Source organism: Myiozetetes cayanensis, unplaced genomic scaffold (genome assembly GCF_022539395.1).
Source record: "Myiozetetes cayanensis isolate MyiCay16 unplaced genomic scaffold, myiCay2020 scf21, whole genome shotgun sequence".
In the NCBI taxonomy this organism is placed as follows: Eukaryota; Metazoa; Chordata; class Aves; order Passeriformes; family Tyrannidae; genus Myiozetetes; species Myiozetetes cayanensis.
The window spans coordinates 6834730-6861571 of NW_026087423.1; the positions used below are offsets into that span (position 1 = coordinate 6834730).

The 26842-nt window shown below is 51.7% G+C and overlaps 2 protein-coding genes across 3 annotated transcripts in view; both read right to left on the reverse strand.

Moving 5' to 3' along the window:
* MYO18B (myosin XVIIIB) overlaps positions 1-10538 on the reverse strand; it is a 55387-nt gene extending 44849 nt beyond the window's left edge. Inside the window, exons 1-12 of the mRNA XM_050318746.1 lie at positions 10502-10538; positions 9609-9766; positions 8615-8954; positions 7865-8571; positions 7558-7624; positions 7226-7338; positions 6857-7033; positions 6126-6324; positions 5343-5485; positions 4345-4445; positions 3745-3808; positions 2311-2455 (exon numbers count right to left, since the gene is read on the reverse strand). Coding sequence (XP_050174703.1) covers positions 2311-2455; positions 3745-3808; positions 4345-4445; positions 5343-5485; positions 6126-6324; positions 6857-7033; positions 7226-7338; positions 7558-7624; positions 7865-8571; positions 8615-8954; positions 9609-9766; positions 10502-10538 — 2251 coding nt within the window. The remainder of the gene's footprint in view (positions 1-2310; positions 2456-3744; positions 3809-4344; positions 4446-5342; positions 5486-6125; positions 6325-6856; positions 7034-7225; positions 7339-7557; positions 7625-7864; positions 8572-8614; positions 8955-9608; positions 9767-10501) is intronic.
* A 2432-nt stretch (positions 10539-12970) lies between these two features.
* The window catches only part of GRK3 (G protein-coupled receptor kinase 3), a 66338-nt gene continuing 52466 nt past the window's right edge, over positions 12971-26842 (reverse strand). The window contains exons 15-22 of one of the 2 annotated variants that reach the window (XM_050318371.1): positions 26555-26655; positions 25289-25355; positions 24744-24839; positions 22221-22383; positions 21313-21449; positions 21011-21046; positions 20279-20392; positions 12971-19767 (exon numbers count right to left, since the gene is read on the reverse strand). In XM_050318371.1, the coding sequence (XP_050174328.1) occupies positions 19606-19767; positions 20279-20392; positions 21011-21046; positions 21313-21449; positions 22221-22383; positions 24744-24839; positions 25289-25355; positions 26555-26655 (876 nt within the window). In that variant the 3' untranslated portion in view covers positions 12971-19605. The remainder of the gene's footprint in view (positions 19768-20278; positions 20393-21010; positions 21047-21312; positions 21450-22220; positions 22384-24743; positions 24840-25288; positions 25356-26554; positions 26656-26842) is intronic. The other variant, XM_050318372.1, reaches the window with a different exon arrangement.

A 26842-nucleotide genomic window follows, 5' to 3' on the forward strand; every position in this document is an offset into this window, starting at 1 on the left:
GGCTACTTGCTGTGGGTGTCACACACTGGCCCCAGAATCCCATTCATCTGTCTGGGAGCTCCCACCCCTCCTGCTGCCCTGTCTGCATGATGCTCCCCTGGTACCACCACCCTCTGCAGGGTCTGGGGGAGCTAAGAGCCTTCCCCATCTGACCAGCAGGTTCCAGACCCCACCTCCGGTGTGGTTTTCCTCCCTCTAAGGGGTTCAGGACCCTGGGTTTGCAGCAGCCTCACTGCAGTGACTGGGGGGGTGGGGGGAGTGATTTGTCCTGACCACGAAACAGACCTGTGGCAGCACCAGGAGGATTTGGTGACCTGCAGCTGCTGGAATCACATCACCTCCGTTACAGGTGAGGGCTGGGAGCCCTCAGGGAGCCACAATGCTTTATTTTTATATCAGCCAGCAAAAGGGACAGCTTGAGAGCGGGCTGAACGCCGACCCCCGCTGCGCCCCAAACCTCCCTCCCGCTTAAAGAGGCAGTGAATAAAGGAAAACGGGATATTCTGCAGCCCACAAAGGGACTGAAGCACTTAGGTGAATGGTACCCGGGATGCCCCGCTGGCCTCCGGCTTCCAGGCTGCTTTCCCACTAAAAGAGCTGCTCTAACACGTTTCAAAGGCAACGGGAAGGGCTGACACCGGGATGGAGCAAAGCAGGCTTTTGAAATTCAACCTTTTCTTCTCGGTGTTTTTGTAGCTGCTAATTCATTTTCCACTCTCATCCAGGGAGAGGTGGTGCTGTTCCCTCCTGATTTATTCCTGAACATACTGAATGTGTGAGGAGAGAAGGGAAAAAGGTGCCTTTAACCCGCCCTGGGGCCCATTTAACACGTGCCGGGGCCGCCGCGGGGGATGGGGATGGCAGAGGCGCCGGGCTGCGCTCCTGAATGCCGTGAAAAACCAGCGCTGAGGCTCCCTTTGGTGAGATTTCAAGGAGAGGATCTTGAATACACAACATCAAAGGGCGTGTAAGGGGAAGGGAAGAGGTGGCTATCGGGAGACAGGTTTAACCACATTAAAAGAGTCGTCGCCCCCACTGAGACTTTTGCTCCGTCTGGCTTTGATCCATTTTTTATCCATATTTCCTTTCATTTCTCCCCTTTTGTTGACACACGATGGGGGAATCAATACCAGAGTGAGCGACGCTGAGACATGCTCTGGTTGTTAATCCCACACCTGAGTGTGCTTGGGAGCCACAGCCCTGTCTGCACCCGTTATTCCCATTCCTGTTCATGCTGAAAGAATTGTACAGTATTTGTTGGATACAACACTCAGTTCCCTCCCAGACTTACAGAGGGCTCAGGACAGAATGTGCGGGAAGTCTGAGCAAAGCAGCTAAGCTTCCCCACCACCGTGACCGTCCCTCCACCTGCCCTTGAGCTCAGCACTCCCAAAACGAGATGCACCTCCAAAATCCGCTCTCCTGAAAACTCACAGGGCCAAGGGGCTTTCAATATTTTTTTGGCAAAAACCTTCTCACACACATCAGCATGTGACCATGGGGTCATATTTAGAAGTTGGAAGGGCATTAGGAGATGGAGATGGGGAAAGAAAACACCAGAGAGTTGAAAGAGAACTCACTGTAAGTGACGCCAGTATCCATCCTTTTAAAATAATTAATAAATGATTAATGGCATAAATTACCATAAGATGTGTTATGACATGTTGCAGAGACATTTATAAATGTCTATGGCTTAGTTTACGGCAGCTTTTATGCAGCCCTCATAAATTGAAGTGTGTAAATCAATGTGGCTGCCTCTAAAACGGGTTAGAGCACGTCCTGAAATAATTTATAAGGGATAAGGCAATTTCTATTCGCCTGTATTAACAAAGTCTTTATAAATACAATCTTCATCCAGACTCAGCCTATTATAATTCAGTTACTGTGGTAGACACTCAAGAGATGATAAAATCAGTGCTACCTGAAGCTGTACCTTTGCAGTGTCATTGGGGACATGCCAAAGAACAAGTAACCCACCCTGGTCCTTCCCAAGGAGCTGGCACAAGGTGATGTCCTGCAGCCCTGTCCTGTCCACATGCAGCTGGTGATCCACTCCAGAAGCCTCAGTGGGACAGGAGACCAGCACCCCACATCACCCAGCTCCTCCATGGGTGACAAAGAGCTTGGAGCCACCAGAAATAGAACAACCTCGGGATGAGAATCACTCACGCACACCCCCCCATGCCCCACACACCCCAGTGCCAAACACCACCAGGACACGTTTCCTCCCCTCTCCAACCTCCAGCCCCCAGAGGAGGTGTAAGGGATGGAGAAGCAGGAGCCCCCTCCCCTCTGCAGGAGCCCCCTCACCTTTGCAGGCGCCGGCGGCTCCCAGGTGGTAGATGCCGGCCAGGATGCGCCAGACGGCCGCCTGCTCCTCTGCGGCGATGCCCAGTGTGCCCATGGCAGCCCGGAGCTGGGCAAAGGCTGCCGAGGCTCTCTGCTTCTCCTCGGGCTGCAGGAGGGAAGAGATGGGGGGGAACATCACTGCTTCTGCCAGAGCATCACGGCACAGGGGGTATGTGACAAAAGGGAGAGTGGAAACCATTGGGCCAGCAAGGAAAAGGTAATAAGGGATCCTGCTGATGGTTTGGGCAGATGGAGAAACCCCTGGCAGGTTCCTTGAGAGCGTGGTGTTAGGAACAAGCCTGGGTTACATTGCCCTATCATACAAGGACATAATTCCTACTTCAGGAGTGTCTACAGAGCAGAAGCTGGAGATGTTTTATGTCACAGAATCCCAGAGTGGTTTGAGTTGGAAGCTCATCTCATCCCAACCCCCAACCATGGGCAGGGACATCTTCCACTAGACCAGGTTGCCCAGGGTTCCATCCAACACATCCCCTCACTTCTCACCAAACACACCTGCCCATAGCTGTGCAGGTCCCAGCCACCAGCAGGACCTGCCACCTCCCACCACAGACACCCCCCTGCAGCACTCCCTGAGCTGAGGCTGCTCTGTGCAGCCCTGGCAATACAGGCTCCAGCAGGCAGCATCCCACCTTGGCCAGGACCAGGGGAAAACCCTCCATGCTGAGATGAGGAACCCACAAGAATTGGGGACTGTGAAAGGAGAATAAAACCCCATCTCGGAACCCAAATCTGCCACATCAGCAGTGTGAGGACCTCACTGTGCCCTCCTTGGAGCTGCTGCTCCAGCAACTGATTCCCTTGGCTGCTGGACCGGCACAGGAGCTCCCTAATTAAGATGGAATATTGGATTTGTTGATAGATGATGTAACTGCAAATTGCTGCAATTCATCCCAGTGCTTTGGCTCGTGGACAATCTGCCAGGGTTCTGCAAAAGGCTCAGGCTAATGAGAGCTTGGAGCTGGGAATCAGCTGAGGAGCTTTTAGCCCCTAAAAATCACATTCTGGGCTCCCCAAAGGATACACTTCCTCCCAGGAGCTGCTGCTGCAGGGGAACATCGGGGCAGCAGAACTTTTTCCCAACCTGGATGGGGCATATCCAAAACCCAAGCACAGATCCCAGGCAGAGCAGCCCCAGTCCCAACAGCTCCCCTGGGACTGTTGGAGGAGTGCTGGGCGCTGTTTGGGCAGACCCTTCCTCTCATCCTGACATTCACTTCCTCCCTCCATGCTTCCAGTACATTCCAGGCATCATTACGAGTCACCCAGCAGCCAAGGACCCCAAGACATCCTCTAAGTGGGGGTGACAAAGGGCGTACACTGCAGCATCCCACTGCAGGTGGACACAGGACTCCAGCATTTCTCTCTCCCTACCTTCGTGAACGGCTTGATCCCAAAGGAATTGCTCTCAGCCACCTGGTGCAGGTGCAGCATCGTCCTGGGAGTAGTTACAGAAAACAAGTCAACCTCCCTCCTCGCCTGCCCCAGTACCACCAATCCCTTGCCCTCCTCCCAGGAGCAGCTCTGGCACCCACAGAGCCCCTTTACAGCACCATCCAAGGGACCTGGGTGGGACAAGTCACCACAGAACTGCTCCACGAAGGGGGACAAGTTGGCACCTGACACACCAGGAGCCTTCACCCAGGGACACACAGCTTGGGGAGGAACCGGAGCAAGAGAGAAAGGTGTCTCTGCCTCACTTATCAACCCAATTTCAGCTTTAGTGAAGAGGCAAAAAAGCACCAGAAAATGCCCATTTCATCAAAAATCTCTAATATAAGTGTATACAGACCCCTGCAGCGTCACTAACACAGTCACTTTCACAATCTCTTATCAGAGGGGTCTCAAAAACCCCACTAGATGGAGAGAATTTAGGTATACACAGTGGGGAGCCCCTGGGCAGAGGGTACCCACCAGCTGGGCAGCCGGGGGGGGGAGCGGAGCCGCCCGGTGCTGTGGGAGCCTCACACCCACCTCTCTGCCACATCCAGCCCCGCCAGCATCAGGGGGAACACGTTGAAGCTGCTCTCTCCGTCGGGCTGCTGGGCAACGCGGGCTCTCTCCAGCAGCAAGGTCTGGGGAGGAAACAGAGCGCACTGGAGATGGGAAGGTGCTACTGGGACCTGCCAAGGAGGGGCTGGATTTCTCCTTGCAGGGTCAAGGCTGAACTGGGAGGCTGCTCTTGCAGCCCAGGGCTGTGCAAGCAAACTGGGCCCCAGGCACTGAGGGGCAACATTTCAGTGCACAGGCGCAACACTCGCAGTCCCTCCACACCTCCAGAGGTCTGGGCAGTGTGATGGCTGGCAAAGATACTGCAGGACCTGGGTAAGTCACTGCCTGGGCTTGAAACAAGCCCAGATCAGCCCCAGCCTTGCCAAAAGTGTTCAGTGCCAGCATTGACCCCAGAGCTGGGTTTGTCCCCCCCAAGATTGTCCCATCCTCCCATGAACATCCCGGGATGGTAATAGTGGGCACATTCCCATTCCTGCACAAGGATGGCCCTGCCAGGCCATTGGCTCCCTGCCAGTGCCCAGAGCAGAGCAGGGCAGCAGTGGGAAGCCCTGGTGCTCCAGGCCTGTCCTCCCTCAGTGGAGGCCCGGGGGCATAAGCAGCTCTGATTAAAGAGCCTTTGATAAGAGCCCTGATGGTGATAAAAGCCCTCAGAGGTGTCAGCTCGAGGCGGCCCTGTGAGGTGCTGCTAATGAAACGCTGAATTATACATTTCCTCATAAACATTTCATCCCAGCACTGCTCTGAGCTCCCTGCCAGGGAGGGGGACAGGCTGACAGAGCTCCTGCTCAGGTGCCATTTAGGCACCTGTGGTCCAGAAGGAGCAGGGAGCAGAGCAGGCAGTGGAGCATCACTCCTTGCACCCAGCCTGGCCGGGAAGCACAGCACAGGAGTGGTTCATCCCCATCCTGAGGACCCCCAGTTTCAGCCACAGCCCTCCCATCTCACCAGGTGACAGGTACCTGGAGATGAGCAGCGGTGATCTGGCCAGTGGCACTGAAATCCAGCGACAGGACCATGGAGAAGCGCGTGGAGCTTCTGTTGTGGCCAGTGGTCACTGACCCAAAGGCTGCCAGGACTGTGAACACTGCCTGGATCTTCTCCACTGCAAAACCAGCACCAGAGCCCCGCTGAGTCCCACAGCATTCCTGGAGGAGGCATCTCCTCCTGGCTCACCTCTGCCTGCTCCTCCCAGAGGTCTGTTCCAGCATTCAGGGAACTGGTTGGGCATGGGGTCAGCATCCCACACCAGGGGAGCAGGTGCTTGCTGACAGGAAGGGGATGTACCAGCCTGACCATGCCTCCACCCTGCTCCAGGCCATTCGTCAGCCCTTTGCAGGAGCACCATGTACCCAGAGAGCTCCGAAATCCAACCCTGCCCTCTAAAGCCACTGAGTGCTGAGCAGCGCTTCCTCTCACGTCACCAGTAACCTGATCAGGTGGGAAAGTGCTGCCCCAAGCACGGGAATAATTCCAGTAATTCCCTCCTGGTGCTCATGCTGGTGTTCATCAAAACCGTAAATCTGTTGGGTCTGCGATGAGGACAGTGGCACTCACAGCCACACTGGCCACTCGGGAGCCACCCCAAGGGGCATGAATCAGGCCAGGAATGGGGCAAACCGAGGCCATTAGACGGAAATAGCATCACCTTTGTGTCTGTGTGCCCCTAGCCTGCATAGTCTCCATGTGTGGCCTCCGCCCAGCACCATCGCTGTGGGGGCTCCCAGCAGCCCCCAGCCCTGTACCTGAGACCCTGCCGTCCACACTGCCTGCCGTGCCCACCAGGTACTCCAGGGCACTCTGGCAGCACCTGGTCCTCCCGGCCCCGCTGCGCCCCAGGGGGACGATGGCCTGGTCCTGCCGCTGCATCAGCAGGTTCCTGTAGGCTCTGTGTGCCAGCGAGGAGATGTGTGGGGGCAGGTTGTCCCGCTTCCCCCTGGGAGCCTGTGGGCAGGGAGAGAGTGGCAGAGCAAATCCCAAAACAGGTTTCTTGTAGAGAAAAACCTGAAGACATTCACACTCAGGGTGATGGGTTTCTCCCCAGGGTAAAGAACCCCCGAGACTTATGTCCTCAGATCGCCCCCATCCCCAAGCATCCCTGGCCCTCAGTATCTTCAGAGCATCCCCCCTCCCCGGACACCCTGGTCCTGAGTGTCCTCGGTGCATCCCTCAGAGCATCCCTGGTCCTGAGTGCCTCCAGAGCATCCCTGCCCCGAGCATTCCTGGTCCTGAGTGATCTCAGGGCATCCCCAGCCCTGAGCATCCTCAAAGCATCCCTGCCCCGAGCATTCCTGGTCCCGAGTGTCCGCAGAGCATCCCCGGTCCCACGTGTCCCCAGAGCCTCCCCGCGCTGTGACGGTCCCACGGTGCCACCTGCCGGCAACTGCCGCGCCCGGCGCCCTCCGCCACTGTCCCCCCGGGGGTCGGCGACGCTTCCCACGGGAGATCCCGCTGTCGCACGGTTCCCCCCGCTCACCTTCACCGCGCCGCCGGCGGGCGCGGGGCCGGGCGCGATGACCACCAGGCTGGGCCCCGCGTAGGTGCAGGGCAGGCGGGCACGGAACCGCTGCCGCAGCGTGTTCAGGACACTGCACTCGTTGAGGCTGATGAGGGCGGCCAGATCCTCTGCCTGATCCAGGCTGGGGGGGTTGGTCTGTGGGAGGAGAGCCAGAGATACCTCGAGCTCTGCTCTCATGGCACAGGCTGTGCCGGACCGTGCTGGCACCCCGACACCTGGGACCCAGCCAGCCTGGGGCAATGGCCTGAGAAGCATCATCAGGCCCAGGCACTGCCCTGCATCAGGGCTCCTGTCCCTGCACCAGCCCAAACTGGGGAGGGGGCTCACCCTCTGCACGCTGTCCTCGTCCACCTCAGTGACGGTGCCGTCCTCGTCCCTGCGCACCCTCACCCTTCCCGCCGGCAGCTCGGGTGTCCCCACGTCTGGCTTCAGCTGCGTGGCTGCAACGAGAGGCTGATGAGTCTCTCCAGCCTGGCACGGCCGAGGCAGCCCAGGGCAGAGCCCACTGTGGCATGGGGAGATGCCAAGGGGTCAAATCCAACCACAGCCCCACTGGGGCATGGACGGGCACTGTGCCAGCACAGCACCCAGTGCCCATCCTGCTCCCAGCACATCTCATCTCTGGTGCTGGAGAGTGAGGGCAGAGCAAGGCAAGTTACCAAGTGTGAACCCGTCCTGCTGGATGAGCCAGACCTTCTCCGCTTCGTACCAAACATCCCTCGGAGCCTGCGGAGAGGAGAGAGGGGAATTGGGCAGGAGTGGGAGGAAAATTGAGCTGAACAAACTGCCTTTGCCCTCTGGACAGCAATACTTACAGCCAGACTCCCTGTCCCTCTGCTGCCTGCCTGTCCAGCCCCAGGTCTGCCTTCCCTCCAACCCCCAGCCAAGCTCATGGGAATGGGGAGAGCTACATGAAACCAGAAAATTACATCAGTGCCCCAAAACCCTGGGTAGCATCCACGTTACCTGGTCCTTGTCCGTGCTCTTGCTGGATGCCTCTTTACCCTGGTCCTTGACTGTGCTCTTGCTCATCTCTTTGCTCTTTCCCAGCATTTCTTTAGCCTCATCCTTGTCTGTGCTCTTGTCCATCCCTTTGCTCTCTCTCAGCATCTCTTTACCCTTTCCGAGCTCTTCCTTCACCTTCCCCACCTCCTTTCCCACATCTTTGGACTTCTTTTGGATTCCTTCCGGTTGTCCCTTGAGCTCCTCTGACTTGTTTGTGGTTTTTTCAGGCTTTTTGAATTCCCTTGGCTCCTTCTTGCCACCTCCAACATCTTTCTTCATCTTCTCCAGCTCTTTCCTGGTTGGTAACAGCTCCCTCTGGGCTCTCACCTTGTCTGAGGGTTCCTCGTGCCTTGGGGGTGTCCCCTTCTCCTTCTTGGTGCTCTCAGGTTCTGTCCCCTTGGGTGCGTCCCCCTCCTTCGCTGGGACTTTGTTGCCACGTTGGGGGCCCTGGCTGAGGGCAGGGGCTGGAGCTGGGGGGTTGCCCCTTTGCTGGGTGTCCTTGGGGCTCTTCTCAGGGCACAACAGCTTTGCTACTTTGGGAACCTCCAAGCGAGGGGTCTCTGCTGGTTTGGGAGTGATCTTCGTTGGTTTGGAGGGAGCCTCTGCTGGTTTTGGGGACAGCGCCTCTGGTTTGCGGGGGGTCTCTCCTGGTTTTGGAGGTGTTCCTCCTGGTTTTGGGGACGTTTCTGCTGGTTTTGAGGACGCTGCCACTGGTTTGTAGGAGCGTCTCTGCTGGTTTTGGGGACGTTTCTGCTGGTTTTGAGGACACTGCCACTGGTTTCCGGGGGGTCTCTGCTGTTTTTGGGGATGTCTCTGCTGGTTTGGGGACAGCCACTGCCAGGTTGGGTGCAGGGGATGGAGTTTTTCTGGGGATGGTCCCTGGTGCAGGTGCAGCTTTTTCAGGGGGCAGCTCCTTGCACGGGGGGGCTGTGACCCCCTTGCCCCCCTGCCCCTCTACCTTCAGCCCGTTCCGCAGTGGCTCCTCACTGGCCCCACGTCCTCTGGCAGCTGGGGCGTCCCCAGCTCGGGCCTCGCCGTCCTTCCCCACGGGCTGCCAAGCAAAGGAGAGGGGCTGAATCTGACAGGGACAGGGCAAAGAACCCAACCTCAGCCCAGCCTTGGGAGCTGAAACCCCACGTGGTTTGACTGTGCCACACACAGCCAGGTAGGACATGGAGCTCCAGCCCCAGTCCACTCTCTCTGGGCATAGATGATGGCTATGGGTGGCTTCTTGAACCTGGCTGCAGGGTGGCAATCAGTGGTGGCCTCCTCCTCCTCCTCCTTGGCCACATCCCGACCCTCCACCCACCACATCCTGGGTCATCACTTGGTGCTGTTCCTGGAGACGCCTTGTGCTCCCCTTCCTGCACTCTTCACTGAACTAGAGAGCCTCACACTCTGCTTAATTACTCATCTTCCAATTAAGCAAGTCAAGAATGGCAAGTTGAATTAAGGAAGTCTCCAGCATTAATTGCTGGAGGCTGGGAGCTGGGCAGGGCTGCAGCTTGCTGCAGCCACCACATTTCCAGCTCAGCTCATGCAAAACACCCCCAGATTCCTGACTGTGGCCAGTGTCATGGGGCCATGCAGTCCCTTGGCCCCCGAAGAACTTTTCTGAGCTGAAGATAGCTGGGGACACCCAGGGACACACGGACAGTGGCCCAGCAGGACACCCCGGCACAGTGTGGGATTCACCACCACTCACCTCCTCCTTCCCGCTCGCCTTGCTCTCCTTCCTCTGTCTCGCTGCCTTGGCCTCCTTCTCGGTCTCCCGCACGAGCTGCTTGATGAACCCCCCAGGGATGACCGACAGGAGCAGGGGGGGCGCGGACGGGGGCGGCCCCCGGTCCTCGTCCCGTATCTGTTCACAGGAGCAGAGGTGGGTTATGGGGTGGGCACGGGGACAGAGCATGGCACAGCCCCGTGGGCACGTTAGTGGCAGTGGAGCTGGGAACAGCACCCTGCTCTGCTCTGCCAGCGGCTGCAGGCATTGCCCAGGCTCCCAGAGGCCATGGGCCACCCATGGACACCAGGCTGGTTCGGCGATGCTGTGGCGAGCAGAAGCACTGAGTAGAAAAGCCCACAGAGAAGCACTTAGATTTCCATGGCCACCAAGGGCTGGTGCAGCAGGAGCCCACGTGCACTGCCATCTCTGCCCCAGCACGGCCACAGGAGGATCTGTCCTGGCTGCAGTGAGTCAAGAAACAGCTCCAGCATCACCACGGCCACATGCAACCCTGCAGGTCCGTCCCTCCGCGCCAGGCCCCAGGCCAAAACCAGCCCCGCTTCCCACAGCTTTCCCAGCCACAGCCCTGCTCAGCAGCACCAGCACCAAACCCAGTGGCCTCAGCCAGGCTCAGACAGGCAGAGACTCATGTGCATCAAACAGCAGCAAAATCACCCCAGCCAAAACAATTAGGCTGTGAAGGAGCCTGGAGCCAGCAGGGTTGGACACAACAAGAGCAAAGAGTGCAGGGAGCTGTGGGGATGCAACCCCAGAGGCTGCTGCAGTGCAACCCCCCAGGACTGAGCCCCCGGGCAGGCACAAGCACCCAGCCCTGAAACACCACCGGTGCCATCCTGGACCGAGACTTTCCTTCTGCTCCCAGAGCGCGAGGCGCGAGGAGATGGCCATGGTGGCAGCGAGGCTGGACGGTGCTGTGGGGAGAGACGTGGGGACACGCCAGGCAGAGAGAGAGGAGAGAGTTAGCCATGGGCTGCTGCTGGCCCCAGGGCTGTGCCACAAGCTGTGCCGGGCCGGCAGCACCGTGACCTTGCTGGGGGTTGCCCAACCAGAGCTCACAGCACCAAATGGAGCGTGACAGCTCGGGCACAAGGGGATGGGTGGTATGGCAGTGCTGGAGAGGGCACTGCCACCAGCAGCCACCTCCAGGCCTGGCAAGGGCCAGGCAGGGTGGGGAAGTGGCTGCACAGAGTGTCGGTGGCAGCGGGGTGGTGGTGGGACCCCCCGGCCCGGTCTGGGTGGCCGCGGGAGCCCGGCCGTGCCCCACCGCGGGCTGACCCCGGCTTCACCTGTCGGGATCATTCACGCCCCGAGAGCGCCGGGGCTCGCCCGGCCCTGCCGGCGGCCGCATCTCCTTGTACAGTAAAAAGAGCAGGAGCTCCGGAGCGGCCAGGAGCCGGCTCAGGAATGTCACTTGCGTTCCCAGGCGGCAGCCCCCAGGGCCACGTGCCCTCCGGGACCGGCGCTGCTCCCCACCCTGTCCCACTCACCCGGGGCTCTTTGGACCCGGGGAGAACCGGCCCCGAGCGGCGCCGGCAGAGCCCGGAAGGTGCCTGTGGCCGGGCACTGTCACCTCCCCGAGCGGGACCCTCCGTCCTGCCTTGTACCTGGGGAAACCGAGCACGGAGGGGATCAAACACAGAGCACGGCACCAGCAAGGGCCTGGATCACCATCACCACCACTCTGCTCTCCCCGCCCAGGTGCAGGATGTGGCCCCAGTTGGGCCGTGGCCATTCGGGTCTGGTCCCCGTTTGGGACTCGCTCCCACTGCCATCCCGGTAGGTGCCAAGAGCCGAGGCCACTAAGAGATCCCTGGCCACCTCCTGCACAGGGCAGGGAGCACCGTCCCCGTTCCCAACCCCTCTCCCGTGGCAGCCTCTCCCCAGCACAGCCTCGTGCCTGGAAGCCGCCCCCGAAGCCGGGGCTGCCGCTATCGCCATCCATTCCTAACTAAAAATAACCCTCCCGGCCGAGGGGCCCACGGCCCTGCGCACCCGGAGAGCCCGTCCGGACCCCGACCCCCACCCCCAGGTGCCCCCCTAGAGCCCCCGTACCTGGCGGGGCTGCGGGCGCGGGGGGCTGTCGGCCCTCGCCGGCACCGGGCTCCGCGAGAGAGCGACAGCGGCGTGCGGGGAGCGGCGGAGGGTCAGCACACGCCTCCCCCGCCCCCGCCGCGGTGGCAGCTGAGGTGACACATGTCACTGCTAAAAATACCCGCGGCGGTGGCACCGGGGCCGCGGCTGGGGAGAGGCAGTGGCACAGCGGGACTCCCCTGTTCCTTGGCCTCTGCACCGGCTGGGACACACGTGTCACCCATGCCTTCCCTGGCACACGTGTGTCACTTGTGCCCTCCCCAACACGCTGGTTTTGCCTTCCTTGGTGCACACTTTTGCAACCCACAGAAGTGGGAGAACCTCTGTGGCTCGGCCTGAGCCCACCCAAGGCGCTCTGCTGCTGCAGGAGGGGACCCCAGGGTGATCCCCAACATCATGGCTCAGAGCTCCACCACGGGGCTCCCCAGAGCACCCCAGTTCTCCCCACCAGCCCCAGCCTGAGATGGAGCTGAGCTGGAGAGGGACCTGAGAGCAGAGCTCAAAATAGCCCCTGGCACTAACACCAGCATGGTCAGCACCCAAACAGGGCAGGTGGGAGGGGGTCAGCAGAGTGGACATGTGGTGACCATGCAGGACAGAGTGTGACCCCCAGTCAGGGTGCAGGGCAATGGCTCAGGCCAACTCCAGCTGAAGAAGTGTAACTCCCCCTCAGCCGCTCTGCATCTGACCTGAAAAGGTCCACAGACATGCCCAGGGCACCAGCTGGAAAAGCTCTGCTAATGAGAAAGGAAAGAGGATTGTTAGTCTGGAGTCACGTGGCAGAAAACTGAGGGTTGCTCCAAGCATTTTACCAACCCCAATTCTATCAAGGAACAGCACGAGGGCACGTGGTCCCGGATGGTAGTGAAGCCACAGGGGGCCTGTGCATTCCTGGGGATCCCTCTGGCACTGGTAGAAAGCCACCACTGGTCACCCATCACATATCTCCTAGTCCCTGTCGGGGATTCCCAACTGAGGATCGCCCCAGCAAGCACCATACCACCATCAAGACACAACCAGTGTGTCCCTCAGCAGGGGAAAAATCAGGATAAACACCGTGCACAGGAATAGGGGTGAGCAAAGAGACTTACCTGTGTGTGGGGCAAGGTGGGGTGATGGGGCACAGGGGTCAGTCCAGCAGTGCCCTGTGAGCAGCTGCCCAGTCTGGTACAGCCCGTCCCAGTCCAGTGGGAAGGGGCAGGTGACTCTGAAAGAACCAGGCGCCAGCACACACGCAAAGGACGGTTTTTATTGGGGTCTGGTCGTAGGAGAGCAGTTGTACTGACCAACACACAGAAGCAGCTTAGCTGTGCCAAAATAATCCGTTAAAAAAATACTGGCGGAAAGAACCAAGTGCGGCACATCCGCCACGACGGGCGAGGGCTGTAAACTCCGAGGACAGTCCGTGAGGAGCCCGAGGGACGTGCCACAGGCTCACCCGGCACGAGGACCCTCCTCCCCACAATAAATATGGAAAGAGCCAAGTACATAAAACAAGGAATGATCTCATCGATACAATATCTAAAGTTATTTACAGATCCTGGCTTTGCTTACCATTAATTACACATTTCGGACAGGTTCTCTTTCGATCATTTCCCTCATCACGAGTAGCTGTTCGTGTGAATCTGCTCCTTTTTGTTTTGAAGGACCCAATGAGGCACTGAAAGTGCTAACAAATCCCCTCTCCAAGGATGCTCCCACTTTATTCTGTTTTTCAGACTCGTTTTTATGTGCCATCTCACTTACTCTCTGCTCTCTCCCTTTCTCCAAGGAAAAAAATCCCTGTTACAGCCAGGAAAGTCTCTTCCCAGCCTGTACAAGTCACCCCAGTCCACCTCCTTTTCCAGTCTTGAAACACATTGTGTTAAACAAACCCAGGCAAACCCTGATTCTGAACAACCACCTTCCTAAACCTGTCCCCCAGTTTTCTACCAAAGCCCTGACTGGACACACCTCAGGCCAGCAACACCAGGCTCAGTGCTGTCCCCACCGTGTCCGCTTTCAGGGGGAGACACTAAGGAGCCACAACGCCACCAGTACAGTCTTACCCATCATGGGGCTTCACCTCCCTCCAGGAGCAGCTCCAGCTCACCCCAAAATTCAGTGGGATCAGGCAGGCATGAGAGGGTGAGATGGGAAAGAAGGCAGGGACTGCTCTAGGGTGAGGGAGGGATCCCTCCCCACTCCAAGAGCACGGAATGGATCTCTCCCTGGCTCCAGGCAGCCCCTCAGCAAGGAGAGGGCTTCAGCAGCAAAAAAATGCCAGATTTCACCCCAGAGATGTCATGGGGATCAGCCCTGACCACCACAGACCTTCAAGTCCACCACAGCGGCAATTAAGAGCATGTGCTGTAATACCCTGAGTATTCCTCAACCTGCAGAGGCCACGCTCACAACCAGAATCGTTTTTAGGAAATGGATGATCTGCTGAATTTGGGGTTATTTCTGTACCTCACCTGGGAAGGAGGTGCTGAGGTTGGCTCTCTACAGACGTGCCCAGTGGCAGCAACTCTCACAGTGACACCAGGATGGTACCCACAGCGAGGGGTCCAGCATGGGGGTCACCCGAGGGTTGGTCCCTGCGGGGTCTCGGAGTGCCCACTCCCTTCCTGGGATGTGACACGGAGCAGGGTCCTGCCCTGGCCCCGGCTCCCTGACAGACACCGCTGCTGCCTCATCAGGCTCTGGCCTGTTTTTAAGGATCAGGTGATCACTCTTAAGCACCAAATCCATCTCCAGTATGTACATTTTGGTGACTGTGGCTGCCTGCAGCCCATCCCTGCCCTACGCCTCAACTGGCCCCCACACCAAGTTCTCCAGCTCCAGCAGCGCTCTGGGCTCTCCTCCACTCACTCCTTACCCTCAGAATTAGAGCTGTGCACTTCCCTGAGCTGATGGCTGAGCTCTATCAAACATCAAGCTGACTCCTTGCCCCAATTTAGGTCACTGATTCTCATTAACCCAGCACAGACTCCTATGAATAAACGCTCTTGGAAGGCTGAGAGATAAAAGGGAAATTTAGAAATACCACATCAAGGGGTTGATCTGCAGGAGTTTTCCAGGTGCTTCTGCATTCATGATCCACCTTGAGATAGCCCCAACAGAGTCCAGAGTCCCTGTGCTGGGGGACAAGGGTGAGCTGCACATCCTCAGGGAGACTATTCCCACTTTAGAATGAAAAACAGAATAAAGCTGGCTGATCCTGCTTGAAAGGAATTGCCACTTCCATACACATACGGAGCAGAAATTCTGTGGAATGTCAGAAGTTGGAGAAACATGTATTTAATAAATAATATAAAATGCTTTTTATGTTAAAATAGAATTCTCGGGTTTATACCTACAGAGCATAGCAACCTTTACATAAACAAAATAAAGCTGAGTCTGTGGTGATTAGTTTAACACAAAATAAAAATACAATTTAACAATAGTATTAAAACAGCCAATGTTCCATCCACACAATATGTACACCATGGAATAGAAATCAACAGGAAACAAAAGTAGATTATCTTGAAACTCCTCAGACATTTGGATATACATCTTTTCTCTGTATATTTTAGATATTTTCCTTTTTGTACAATATTAAAATTAATACTATGCTTTGTCAAAATACGCTTTTCAGGTTTTTTTTCTTTAATTCATAGAACTGACTCATTCCTTATATTAATCAACACAATTAGAATTATTTACTGTCTACTGTACACTTCAAATAGTCCTTCCTCCAGGGATATTCTGGGTGTGAACACCTCAGAGCTGAAGGAACCGTGTCACTGCCACGTGCTGAGAGGGGCACGGAGACACCCGTGTGCCAACGGCTGTGGGATGTGGATATGGACGAGGAATTAAAGAACCTGGCCCTAAAGCTGTTCAGCTGCCAGGGGAAGAGCAACTCAGAGCTCCAGGGATGTCACTCCTTATGAGTGATTTACTGTAAACCCAAGGAATGCCAATGCCAAGTCACCACAGTGCCAGGGCTTGGTCCTGCTCAGGGGGCAACATCAACCCCTGAGCAGCTCTCCTGGGCACAACAGTGTCCACTTGGACAGGACCACAACCAAAACAGGTCTGTTTTAGCACAAAAACTCAGCGTTTCCATCACCTACACACTGCGCTGCAAACACCTGATTTATATCAAAACCAAACCGAACCTCATAATCCAATTTCCATTTTTCCCCCTGGACGGAAGTGGGAGAAGAAAAACTTCCACTGAGTTTTTAAAGGGGAGGTGCTGAATCACAGAATCATGGAATATCCTGAGTTGGAAGGGACTCGCAAGGATCATTGAAGTCCAGCTCCTGGCCTTGCTCAGGATAACCCCACGAATTTGAGGAAAATTTGAATGTGACTAAGCCAAGGTCTATCCCTGGAGCTGCTCTCCCTACCTGCCAGGCTTCCCAGCCATACTTTCAGCTATTTTTAGCCTGCTCCAAGTTTTTTTGAAGCCTAATGGGGGACGGGAGAACATACCAGGAATGTCAATCGAAGCTGGATCCACTCCAGCATTACTCCAGCTTATCTCACAGCAACAGTTTGGGAAGAACCTGTGAGCCTGTGGCCACAGGCTGTGTTGGACCAGGGACAAGAACAAGACATAAAGCTCAACATAACTAACAGGAAGAAGCTTTTACACTTGGAGAAGTAGACAGCCAACACTTGGCTGAAGGATTGAAAAAAATTCATAGATGTTCCATTAACAGGTTAATGAATTTGCAAAACAGTTACCAAATAAAGCTGAGTAATACAAATTTATACCTGCAATGACGAGACACCTGATCTGACCCGGCGTCCAAGGGAGCACCTGACTCAGTCAGGAGACACCAGCCAAGCTCATCCCTGCTCCAAGCAGTTCCTCACTCAGCCTGCAGCAGGAATAACTGTGGCTTTGCTTCTCCTGCACTTAAATTTCTACTCATAGAAACCTGACTTTGCCCAGAATTCGCTGTATCCCTATTCCTCAAGAGAGACATTAATTTACAGCAACTCCCACATATCAAAAAAGCACAGGGAGCAGGGGTGCAGCTCCTCAAAATGCCCCAGGACCCCCAGCCCAGCTCTCTCCCATCCCACTACTCCTGCTGGCTTTCCAGGATCTGGTCCTACTGCATTTGCCAGCTACAAGGAACAATCACGATATAATCCCTGCAGCCCTGGAGAGACGTGGATGTGTCAGGGGGTGTTTAACGTGGCCCTATCCAGGTGTAATTCTCCATTTTGGAATATCAGAAACAACTCCCGCGCACGCTTAAATCTTCAGTCCAGCTGATGCTTTTTAAGAGGACTTTCAGATAATTTGTTTAAAAGTCTGTTTAATCATTCACTCAGCTGAATGAATGCTGTGGATGCCTGAAGCTCTAATTTCTTTACTTCCCTGAACATTAACAAAAATACAACTCCTACAAATATCTACAAATACGGTCAAAATGCACAAAAGACAAGGCCGTGCCTGACGTGCCTTTCCGCGTTCAAATCAGTTGACTAAAGAAAACCAAATCTGCTACTGCCCCACTCTCACTGGAGATGGAGAGCTGACTGAGGGTGGACCGGGACGAGGCAGTAAGGGCCATGATTACAAGCACAGTCTGGGGCCATCCCAACTCCAAAATACAAGTAATTTCCTAAGTCAGTACACAGCCTTCATTTCATAGATAAACTCAGGTTTTGAGGCATGATTTCCCAGTTGCTGCCCTGTCCCTCCCCCTCCTCACCGACACCAGCACCCAGAATCTGCTGAGCAGAGACTGCCAATAAGGAGTGAGAGTAAAAACCAGCCATGGAAAACAGGTGAAGGAGAAGAATGGAACTGACCATGGACTAAAAAAGTACAAACAAGTTACACAAGAACCGTGAGCAGCTTTGAACGCAATCTGAAGGGGTTTTCTAAATCATGAAGAAAAATAAGAGCACTGCATGATATTGTAGGGAGAGCTGAACGACACCCAGTGGCATGAGACATTTCCTATCCCAAGCATTTTTAAATACCACACACAGAATAATGGAATCATTCAGACTGGAAAAGAACTCCAAGATCTTTGAGTCCAACCTTTGACCGACTACTTGGACACTGCTCCTTACAGAGGAGCTGAGATGCTCAATGACACTTATCAGCAGGAATGACAGAGAGGCTGGTACCCTTTACATGGAATAATTTGGAAAATAAATGGGGAAAAAAATCATTGAAAGTAATCACTGACTCACAGAGGGTATTTTCCAGGATGTTTTTCCTTTGATGAAGCCCCTGATGGTCAGATAAGAGTTTGCATGGGCTCTGCAGACAACCCAGCCCCACTTCTAGAAGCCAATACAGCCAACTTTATTACCTTTCAACAAGGAAAGAGGTCTGGAAGTCTGTGGTTGTCTGACAGCAACATGCACACTGGGGGGATGGGGGAAGCTGTCAGGGCAATTTCTGCTCTCATTTACCAGACACAATTCCCATTGTCTTTGGGGACTTCTGAGAGTTGTACCTACAGAGCTGAGAAGAAAATCTTCTCAAAGGTGTTCACTGAATCAGAAAAAAAGCTTAAATTCAGCCCTGACCTCTCTCTTACAAGCCATCACAACACCCAGGGCAAGGCTGACTGGACGAGCTTGAAGCTGTTGGACAGTTCAGGATTAGATCTTGACTTCAGCACGAGTTCAGCACAACACGACTGATACCTCAAGTAGAATTAACAAAAACCGGGCATTTGATCAGCTCCCTCTGTCAGTACCACACTCAGTTTTCTCAGACTGTTTACAATGTGGACAGTTTGAACTCTTTACAAGAGAAAAATCAAAGATCCTTTCACAAGCTGAGCTGTGTGATATGTGCACGAACCTCCTGGGCTGAGCTACAGAGAGAACTGGGATATCTATGCTATGAGAACACACCTGTGTACAACAGAGAAGGATCCACGAGTCCCAGAACTGGAGTGATCCAGAATACGTACCAAGGTACCCAGACATTTGAACCCAGCACATGCACTAGAATGCATTGGATTTGAATAATTTCTTTTTAATTTTTAAAAAGTGCAGTTGACCTGAAATGGAAAAGAACTGTCTTTATGTTCACTGTAAACTTGTCAAAAGGAATCTGCTCTTTAAAAACTGTGCTAAAATAGTCAATTTATACAACAGAGCACTAGATGAAGCTACCATAAATTCCTCTTCACCAATTATTACTCTATTGTGTCAGTTATAGTACTGCATATACGTAGAAGAAGCAAAACGGTGGTAGCTACTATTAGTGAGTACAACAAACCAAGGGAATAATTCGAGTTCAACGCTCCCATGAAGTAGCAATAACATTTAAACCACAGGACAGTTAGAATTCAGTACTTTGAAGTGCATAAGAGTCACACTGTTGATCATCAGCAGTATGGAGAAAGGTTATTATAGAGTCAGCAGTAATGGTTGGAAAGGACATGGCAACACGACAGAGTGAGGGTCATCCAACAGGGCGGCAGCTCCGGGTCCGTCGGTGTCACCGTGGAGTGTCACCCCAGCCAGCAGCACCCGCGCCAGCCCCAGGCCTGGTGCCACCAAACGAGGGGATCGCAGGGAAAACAGCCTCTTCCTTCCATCAGTAGTTCCAGAGTAACGGAGCACATCCGGGCCCCCGCCGGGAGTGGGGACGCGTGGGAGCAAGGAGCAGCCTCTACGCTTGGTGACTTCCACCGCTGCAGGAGCAGGAATCCACCCGCCACCCTTCCAGTCTTCACAGCCTCCAGAGACAGAGTTCTGACATGATCCCACGCTGTAAACATCGAATTCCTCCTCTTTTAAGCACATCCCGCGTCCAGGATTGCACAAAGTCATTCATAAGGATTCTGGGACACTCTGCATGTTCACCAAGTAGCTCTCCCTACGTGAACGTGGTTCGTGTCTCCTACAGCCCGTTGCTGTTCCTGTGGCTGAGCGGTGGCTTCGAGAGCTCTACAACTGTGGAGCGAGATTTATTGAGAAACTTTGGAGCCCGGCGCAGCAACCTCTGGGCCTCAGTGAAAGCTTCCGTCAGCTCTTTTTTCCACTGAACAAATTCGGGGTCACTCTGAAAGAGACACAGAAGCAGTTTGGCACTTCAACAGCATCTTCTGTCTTACATAGTCCCTTAAAGGAAGTTATTTTAATTTTCCAAAGGAACAAGCAGCTTTGGGTATTGCCCACGTGCAGCCCTTGGCTTCTCCATCACCCCGCCGAAGGCTGGACACAATGTTTGGAGGAGTCCTGCACTTCTCCCTGGCAAACACATGAGCTACAGCAACTCCCTGCAGTGACACATGAGCCAACAAGGCCCTTGGAGCCCACAGAGGTTGAGCAGTTTTGAAGTTTTTAAGCTATTTAATAAACTGAACTCGTTTTGGCCCAAATACCAGTGAAATCCATGACAGGAACTGGCACAGTTGCAGGTTTCCTGCTTTCAAAACTCGAGTGTGATAAACACTTCAGCTCTGCTTCACAAAGGGCCTTAGTTAATATGCAACAGGAAGACCTGAAAACTTGTCAGTCGTTTATCATATGCAAAACAATCTGATTAAGTTATAAAAAAACAAGTGTCTTACCTCACACTGTAGGACAAACTGTTTTCCTCCTTTAATTCTCAGTAAGATGCATTTCTTATCTTTAATTTGTGTTTCTTCAACAGATACTATTTGTTCCATTGTCAGCAGGTTTTGCTGCAGCATTTGCAAAAGAGCAGAGAATTAATTGAAAAAAAAAACCCTGTTACCCATCAAATAAAAGTCACTATCTCATTTTTCTAGACTCGCCACATGAATTAAGTTATGAACATTAAGATTCATTACACAAACATTTATTTCTGAAGGCTGGGTCATGAACTAAAGATAGATTGTAAGGTAAGAAACGTTTACAAGGGGCCTGGTTGCTTCAACAGAGACAACGGAATATCAGCTCTGAAAGCCAGTAATGACAGCATGAAATAAGAATCTACAAATAGGTGTGTCTGCTAACAGAATATTCACTATTTTCCCTCCAGAGTTGCATATAATTTGATACATTTTCCAAGTATTACTGCTGTTAAAAATAAAAGCCAATCTTACTATTTCTAAGAGCTGAAAAGGAATATTTCAGCACTAAATACTTCCAAAGTGAACATACAGCAATGTGCAGGAAAGCTTTCCCTATAGACAGCAGAGGACACAATGTCTTAAATTCCAAACCCTCTCTTAACTAAACATACAAATTATCTGCCCTGCACATGAGCACAGCTGGGCTACACTACAGTCACTATAGCATTTTCTTGGAAACAAAATGCTATAGCATTGTCACCTTACCAGTTTGTGTTTTTTTGTATAAATAGTCCAGAGGTCCTAAATAAAAAACAACACCATCAACTACCAAATTCCTTTAAAAACATAACAAAACAGAGTAAACAGGTTTCTCAAGTCAACTTTGTCTCCTCCGTGCAGTGTAGCTACCGATTAACTACAGCGATGCTGGAGATAAGTTACTCAAATCCACAGGGCATTTACTAGGATAAAGCATTACCACAGGAGGAACACCTGGGCATAAGTCCTCAGATGTTCCTCCACCTCCACCTGCATTCCAGTGCTGCTCCCAGTGTAGCCTCACTTACCCGGGACTCTCCTTCTCCTCGCCACTCAAGCCGGTTTGGGAAGAGGTAAAAGTAACGACGCTGCCACTGAGTCAGGAAGGGGTTCCCCAATTTCAGCATGTATCCATGCATTATACAGTCCTTCCCCAGGGCATAATCTAAAACAAGAGGGAATTATCAGCAAAGCAAACCAAGGTACAACCTAAAAGCATTCTGTAGGGAGCTTTGTGGAAAAGGGACGGAATCCTGGGCACGGGAGACTCGATGTGCCCTCAGCAGGTTGAAATCCTGCTTGTGTGTGCACACACAGCCCCAGTTCTGCCTTAATGATATGGGCTGATGCACCTGCAGTGGAGTAACCAAGAACACACTTGGTTCTTAAAAAAGTATCTCAACAAAGTATGTTGTTAAAAGAACTGGATATTGCTCTCCAAAGTCTGCGGGTTTGATGCAACTTGCAGACTGCAGTTTGCTGTACGGGACCTCCAGGGGCCCTTCTCAGCTCCTGATCATGAAATCAAACCCCACACACTGTGAGGGTGGTGAGACCCTGGCACAGGCTGCCCAGAGAAGCTGTGGCTGCCCCATCCCTGGAGGTGTTCAAGGCCAGGTTGGACAGGGTTTGGAAGCAACCTGATCTAGTGGAAGGTGTCTCTGCCCATGGCAGGGGGTGGAACGAGATGATCTTTAAGGTCCCTTCCAACCCAGACCATTCCATGATCTATGATTCTATGATACTCTTTCCAAAGCGTGATGTCATCAGCCAGCATTTCAAAACATTAAGAAACATCTTAAGCAACACGACAGTGACTAAACAAATTCTAAGGATTCCCGGTGAATGACAGTCACGGGAGTGTGTGGTGTGGAACTGCAAGCACAGGAACTACTATCTAGGAGCAAAAGATGAGAGAAGTGTAAGGACAGATTACCTTCCTCGTGGCCAAGCTGCTTATTTTTAGCCCTTTTTCTGGCCTCAATTTTATCTGTGTCTGCATTTACTGCATCATAAACAGTTTCTGCTACTTCTTGCTGCCAACGCTCCGATATTACCAGAGGGAAGTTCTTATACAACTCCTGGTCACTATCAAGCAACTTGCAAGAGAAAAACAACATAAAAACCCAACATTTTAGTAACTTTCACTATTCTTATCCCCAACAGTTAATAGTTATCCATACAACAAAATTATTTAAAAAGCAGTATTGAGCTCAGACCTTCACAAAACAAACAGATGCAAGCAAGAGAAGCACAGACACTAATTTAAGCAAAGATATTAATTTATGTGCAGAGAACAGGCCACCTGCTAAAAACTTGTTTGGTTTGATAGCTCTCGCTAGCTCCTCACTCAACATTGCCCCATAATGTTCTCTAGACTTCACATTTAAATAATTACTCAAATAGAAGCAGCAGTATTCTGAACTTCGTTGCATAAAAGTTTCCTCAGCACAAAAATTCCATGAATAAATGAAAAGATACCTTTTCCACAGCAATGCTTTCCATGCTTCCACAGCTGGGTTTAACATTCTTAATAATTATTCTACAAAATGCAGCAGCGTGTGCTGCAGACCTCAATTTTCTTGTTTTAAGGATTCTTTTCTCTTCTACCTTTGAATCCTTAAACTGAATTGCACCGAAGGAATTAGGAAAAATTCTTCACCAAAAGGGTTGTCCAGCACTGGAACAGGGCAGTGGTGGAGTCCCCATCCCTGGAAGGGTTTAAAGCCATGTGGATGCAGTGATGCTGCAGCAGTTGCAGGAGCAGCATAGGAAAACCTGGCTTAATTCTCCTTCTACAGCCAGGCCAGGCACTCCTGGAGTACATATTCTTCTCCTTTCAGAGATCCATAGCTGTATCACAGCAGGAAAATACACACACAGAAGACTTCTCTGTAGTTCCAGGGGCTTCCTACAGCACCCAAGTAAGGAGGAAAAGCCACAGGCATGCACTGTTGGCTCTCCAGCTGGTAATCCCAAAGCTCATGTGTTCTTCTTGGGGTCATGGGACACTGCAGGGTAAATATAATCCCCAAGGGCCATGGAGCACAGCAAGGTGTTCAAACTGGTGTCCTCAGGGGCAGCTCTGGCTCCTGACACCTCACTGGCAGCTCTGGCTCCACTGACTCAGAGGCAGGAATTACCCAGTCCCCCTCTAAAGGCCTGTGACACCACAGGGAGGCTGGACCTGATATCCCTCACTGACTCATCTCTAAGAGCAAATTTATCCTATAGGCAGACCGAACTATTAGATCCTGAGATTAAACTGGAAGTGCCATGGCAATGAACTGGCTATATGATTCACACCCAACAATATGAATCAATAAATAGAAAGACCAACCGGTTTCTCCTTGCAAAATGTTCCTCAGAATTCTGGCATTCCAGAATTGCAGAAGACTGGAGTCCTGCTAAACTAACACTGAAGACATGGAGTTTTCTGGGATAAAGAACCTCCTGGGCTCTCTGCACTTCTCTTTAAACACATAAAATCTTTTCAGAGCCAACTTCTGTCACCACAGCAGGTGACACTGACAGACAAGCTCCTTTTCAGACTCAGTGAGTACTAAGTGTGGCTTTTTGCTTATAAAGTTTAGAGCAATTAGTTTCTCTCCTGACTCACTTCTGTAATAACTGCAGAAATGTGTGATAAAAAGAATGAAGAGGACAGACCCAAGACAACCACTGACTCACTTGCTGTCCCAAAGTCCCAGAGAAGCTCCAGAGAAGAAAGATATTCACAGCGGGGGGGGGTCACACCTGAGTCCTAAAGGGGTCAGCAGTTTCAACTTCCTTTTTTTTTTTTTATTTATATTTTTTCATTAGATTTTTGAAAATACCAGAACCTGAAAGTTTCTTTTCACTTTTCTAATTTAAAACATTGCTAACATCAATAGTTTGTCATTTTTAAGAGTTTTCCACTGCACTCTCTGACCACTAAACCAGTAAAATAAGGTTTAGTTCAATTTATCCAAGCTACCAGAAACAAATCACAATTTTTAAACCTATAAACCATCAGGTGTTCTTGAAAACATGAGGCTTTCCCAATTGTCTTGTGATCATTTGAAATATCTGTTTTGTCACAAAAAACTGCCCAGAGCTCACAGAGCATTTGGACAATGCTCTCAGGGACATGGGATTGTTGGGTGTTCTGTGCAGCGCTAGGAGTTGGACTTTGATGATCCTTGTGGGTCCCTTCCCACGCAGGGTATTCCATGATCCTACGACACTTGTGATAGGAAGGCAGATTTCAGTCAATCTGAAAACATAAGGACTTGGCAAACAACAACCCAGGGAACCAGCCCAAGGTATCTCTTTGGTACCAACACGGACTGAGTTTCCCAACCTGAAGGAATTCCTTGCACATCCAGCAGCACCGAAGCAAAGGAATGCCATGCACACATGGAAAGTCAAGCACAGCAGTCCCAGTGCCACCCTCCACCTCTCACTGGAAGCTGAGTACCTTAATGCCTTTAGTGTCCTCTTCATCAAACGACCCGATATCGAAAGCATCTGCTGCATTCACTTCTCCCCGGGGAGGAATCAGTGGTGGAGGGTACTAGAAATTAAAAGCAGCATAATGAAAGACAAAATAACTGGCATTATTTAACTCCATTCTGTAAGCTGTACACAGCGGTTTTATTTTTTTGCACAAATGATACATGACCATTCAAGAGTGTGTCCCTTGAAATTAAACTTCAGTCCAAAGTTGTTGCCACTCTTTAATAAAAGCTCCTTCAAAAATCTGGGGAAAAAACTCTCCAATTTAGAGACAGTTAAGCTGAAGAAACCATGCAACCATTTGTCACTGAAAAAGTAACAACTCACTACTGAGATCTGTAGTGATGACTATTCAACAGCTTTCATCAACAACCCTCCACATATTTGTGCCAGTGAGTACATGTCCTAGGGATTGGGATTCTGAAGTTTTCTGTCCATTACCTGTTTGGGCTTATTTTCCTTTTACTGTTAATCAAGGAAGCTAAAATTACTGCCTTCATCCTTTACCTTCTGTAAATAGACTTGCTGCCAATCAATGCCTTTGAAGAAAGGATGTTCTTTTACTTCTTGTGCGCTGCAAAATAAAAATAAAAAGTCAACAAATGAAAGGGCTTTTCAAATGTATTCAAGAAATACAAAGCCTTCAAAGGTCACATTTCTATCACTTGAAAACATCAGGGAAATGCTCTTTTTCGCAAGGAAAAAAATAAACATTCCTAAGTAAACAACAGGAGAAAAGATTTTCATGTGGAAACACTCAGAATAGTGCTGTAGGGCTGGCAGGGAAGCACTTCTGATAGCACCCCATCATTTCAAACACCAAAGGATATTCCTCTGCTGTCAGATCTCAAACAATGATCTGCATTAGATCTCAAACACTCATCTGTGTCAGATCTCAAACACTGATCTGTGTCACATCCCAAACGCTGCTTGTATGTAACCAGATTACTCCACACCATTTCACATTACACAAATTTTATGGGAAAATGAACCACCAGTCTTGTTAGGCCCCAGGGAAAAGTAGTCTCAGGTCATTATCAAAGAAGGCTCCAAGACAAAATCTCTGAATCTCCCACTGGAACTGGAGCCAGCCCCAGGCTCAGGGCCATCAGTTACCTGTTATCACACATCCCCAAAGGTTTCTCAACAGTTGTTTACTTCTCTCCTTGTTCCCTCTCCCAGTCTCACACTGGTTTCTTAAACAGTTGATAACAACAATCTCATGAGCAGCTACAACGAGGTGAGCTTGGCAGGAGCAAGGAGTGTTTTGCAGTCAAGAAACCAAAAGAAAAAGCCTTTTCCTTAGGACCATGAGACAACACAGGTAGTACCAGCAATATTCACAGCTTCTTTGCTTGGTGGCTTTGGGATTGCATTTTTTTTTTCTCTTTAATATGTTCCTATCGTTACAGATAAAATATAAGCAATAAATTTTCCTATCAGTTTGTCTGAGTCAAGTCATATGATTTCATGCCAAAACAGATCAGGTAAAACCAGAAAAACAACCCAGGGATGAGAAGTAGGAACACCACCCAATGTAAGTATACTGCAGGGAACTCAGGGGAAGGCTTTAAGGACAGAAATTGTCCAAAAAATGTGTCCAAACCAAAGGAAGCTGAAATGTAATTCCATGCAGCAGCACTTTTTAATGTTCTCTTTCCAAAATTAAAATCCTCACAACAGGAAGCAGATTTTTACTTGAAATGAATTCACTCATTGACAGAGAAGTGGAAATTTTTCAAGGCAGTGGTCCAAGGAGAAGACAACACCTACCTTCTTCCTTGGCATCCAAGCCTCTTGCTCACATCCCGCTGCAGGAGCCCTTCCAGAAGGGACTTCAGTTCAGGAGAAAATGAGTCTGGGAGCTCCACATTCTAGGAGGAAAGGAAGTACAAAGAGATATTTCGTGATGGAAGCTGTGTGATCTGATTTCTTTTCTTGGAGAGTGTTTGTAAACAACCCTGCCATGTGCAAATACAGCTGTGTACAGGTGTGTAGTTACAGTTTTTAGTGGAAATGGGAGTTTAATAACATGGTGAATGTAACTGTGCCCAAGCCTTA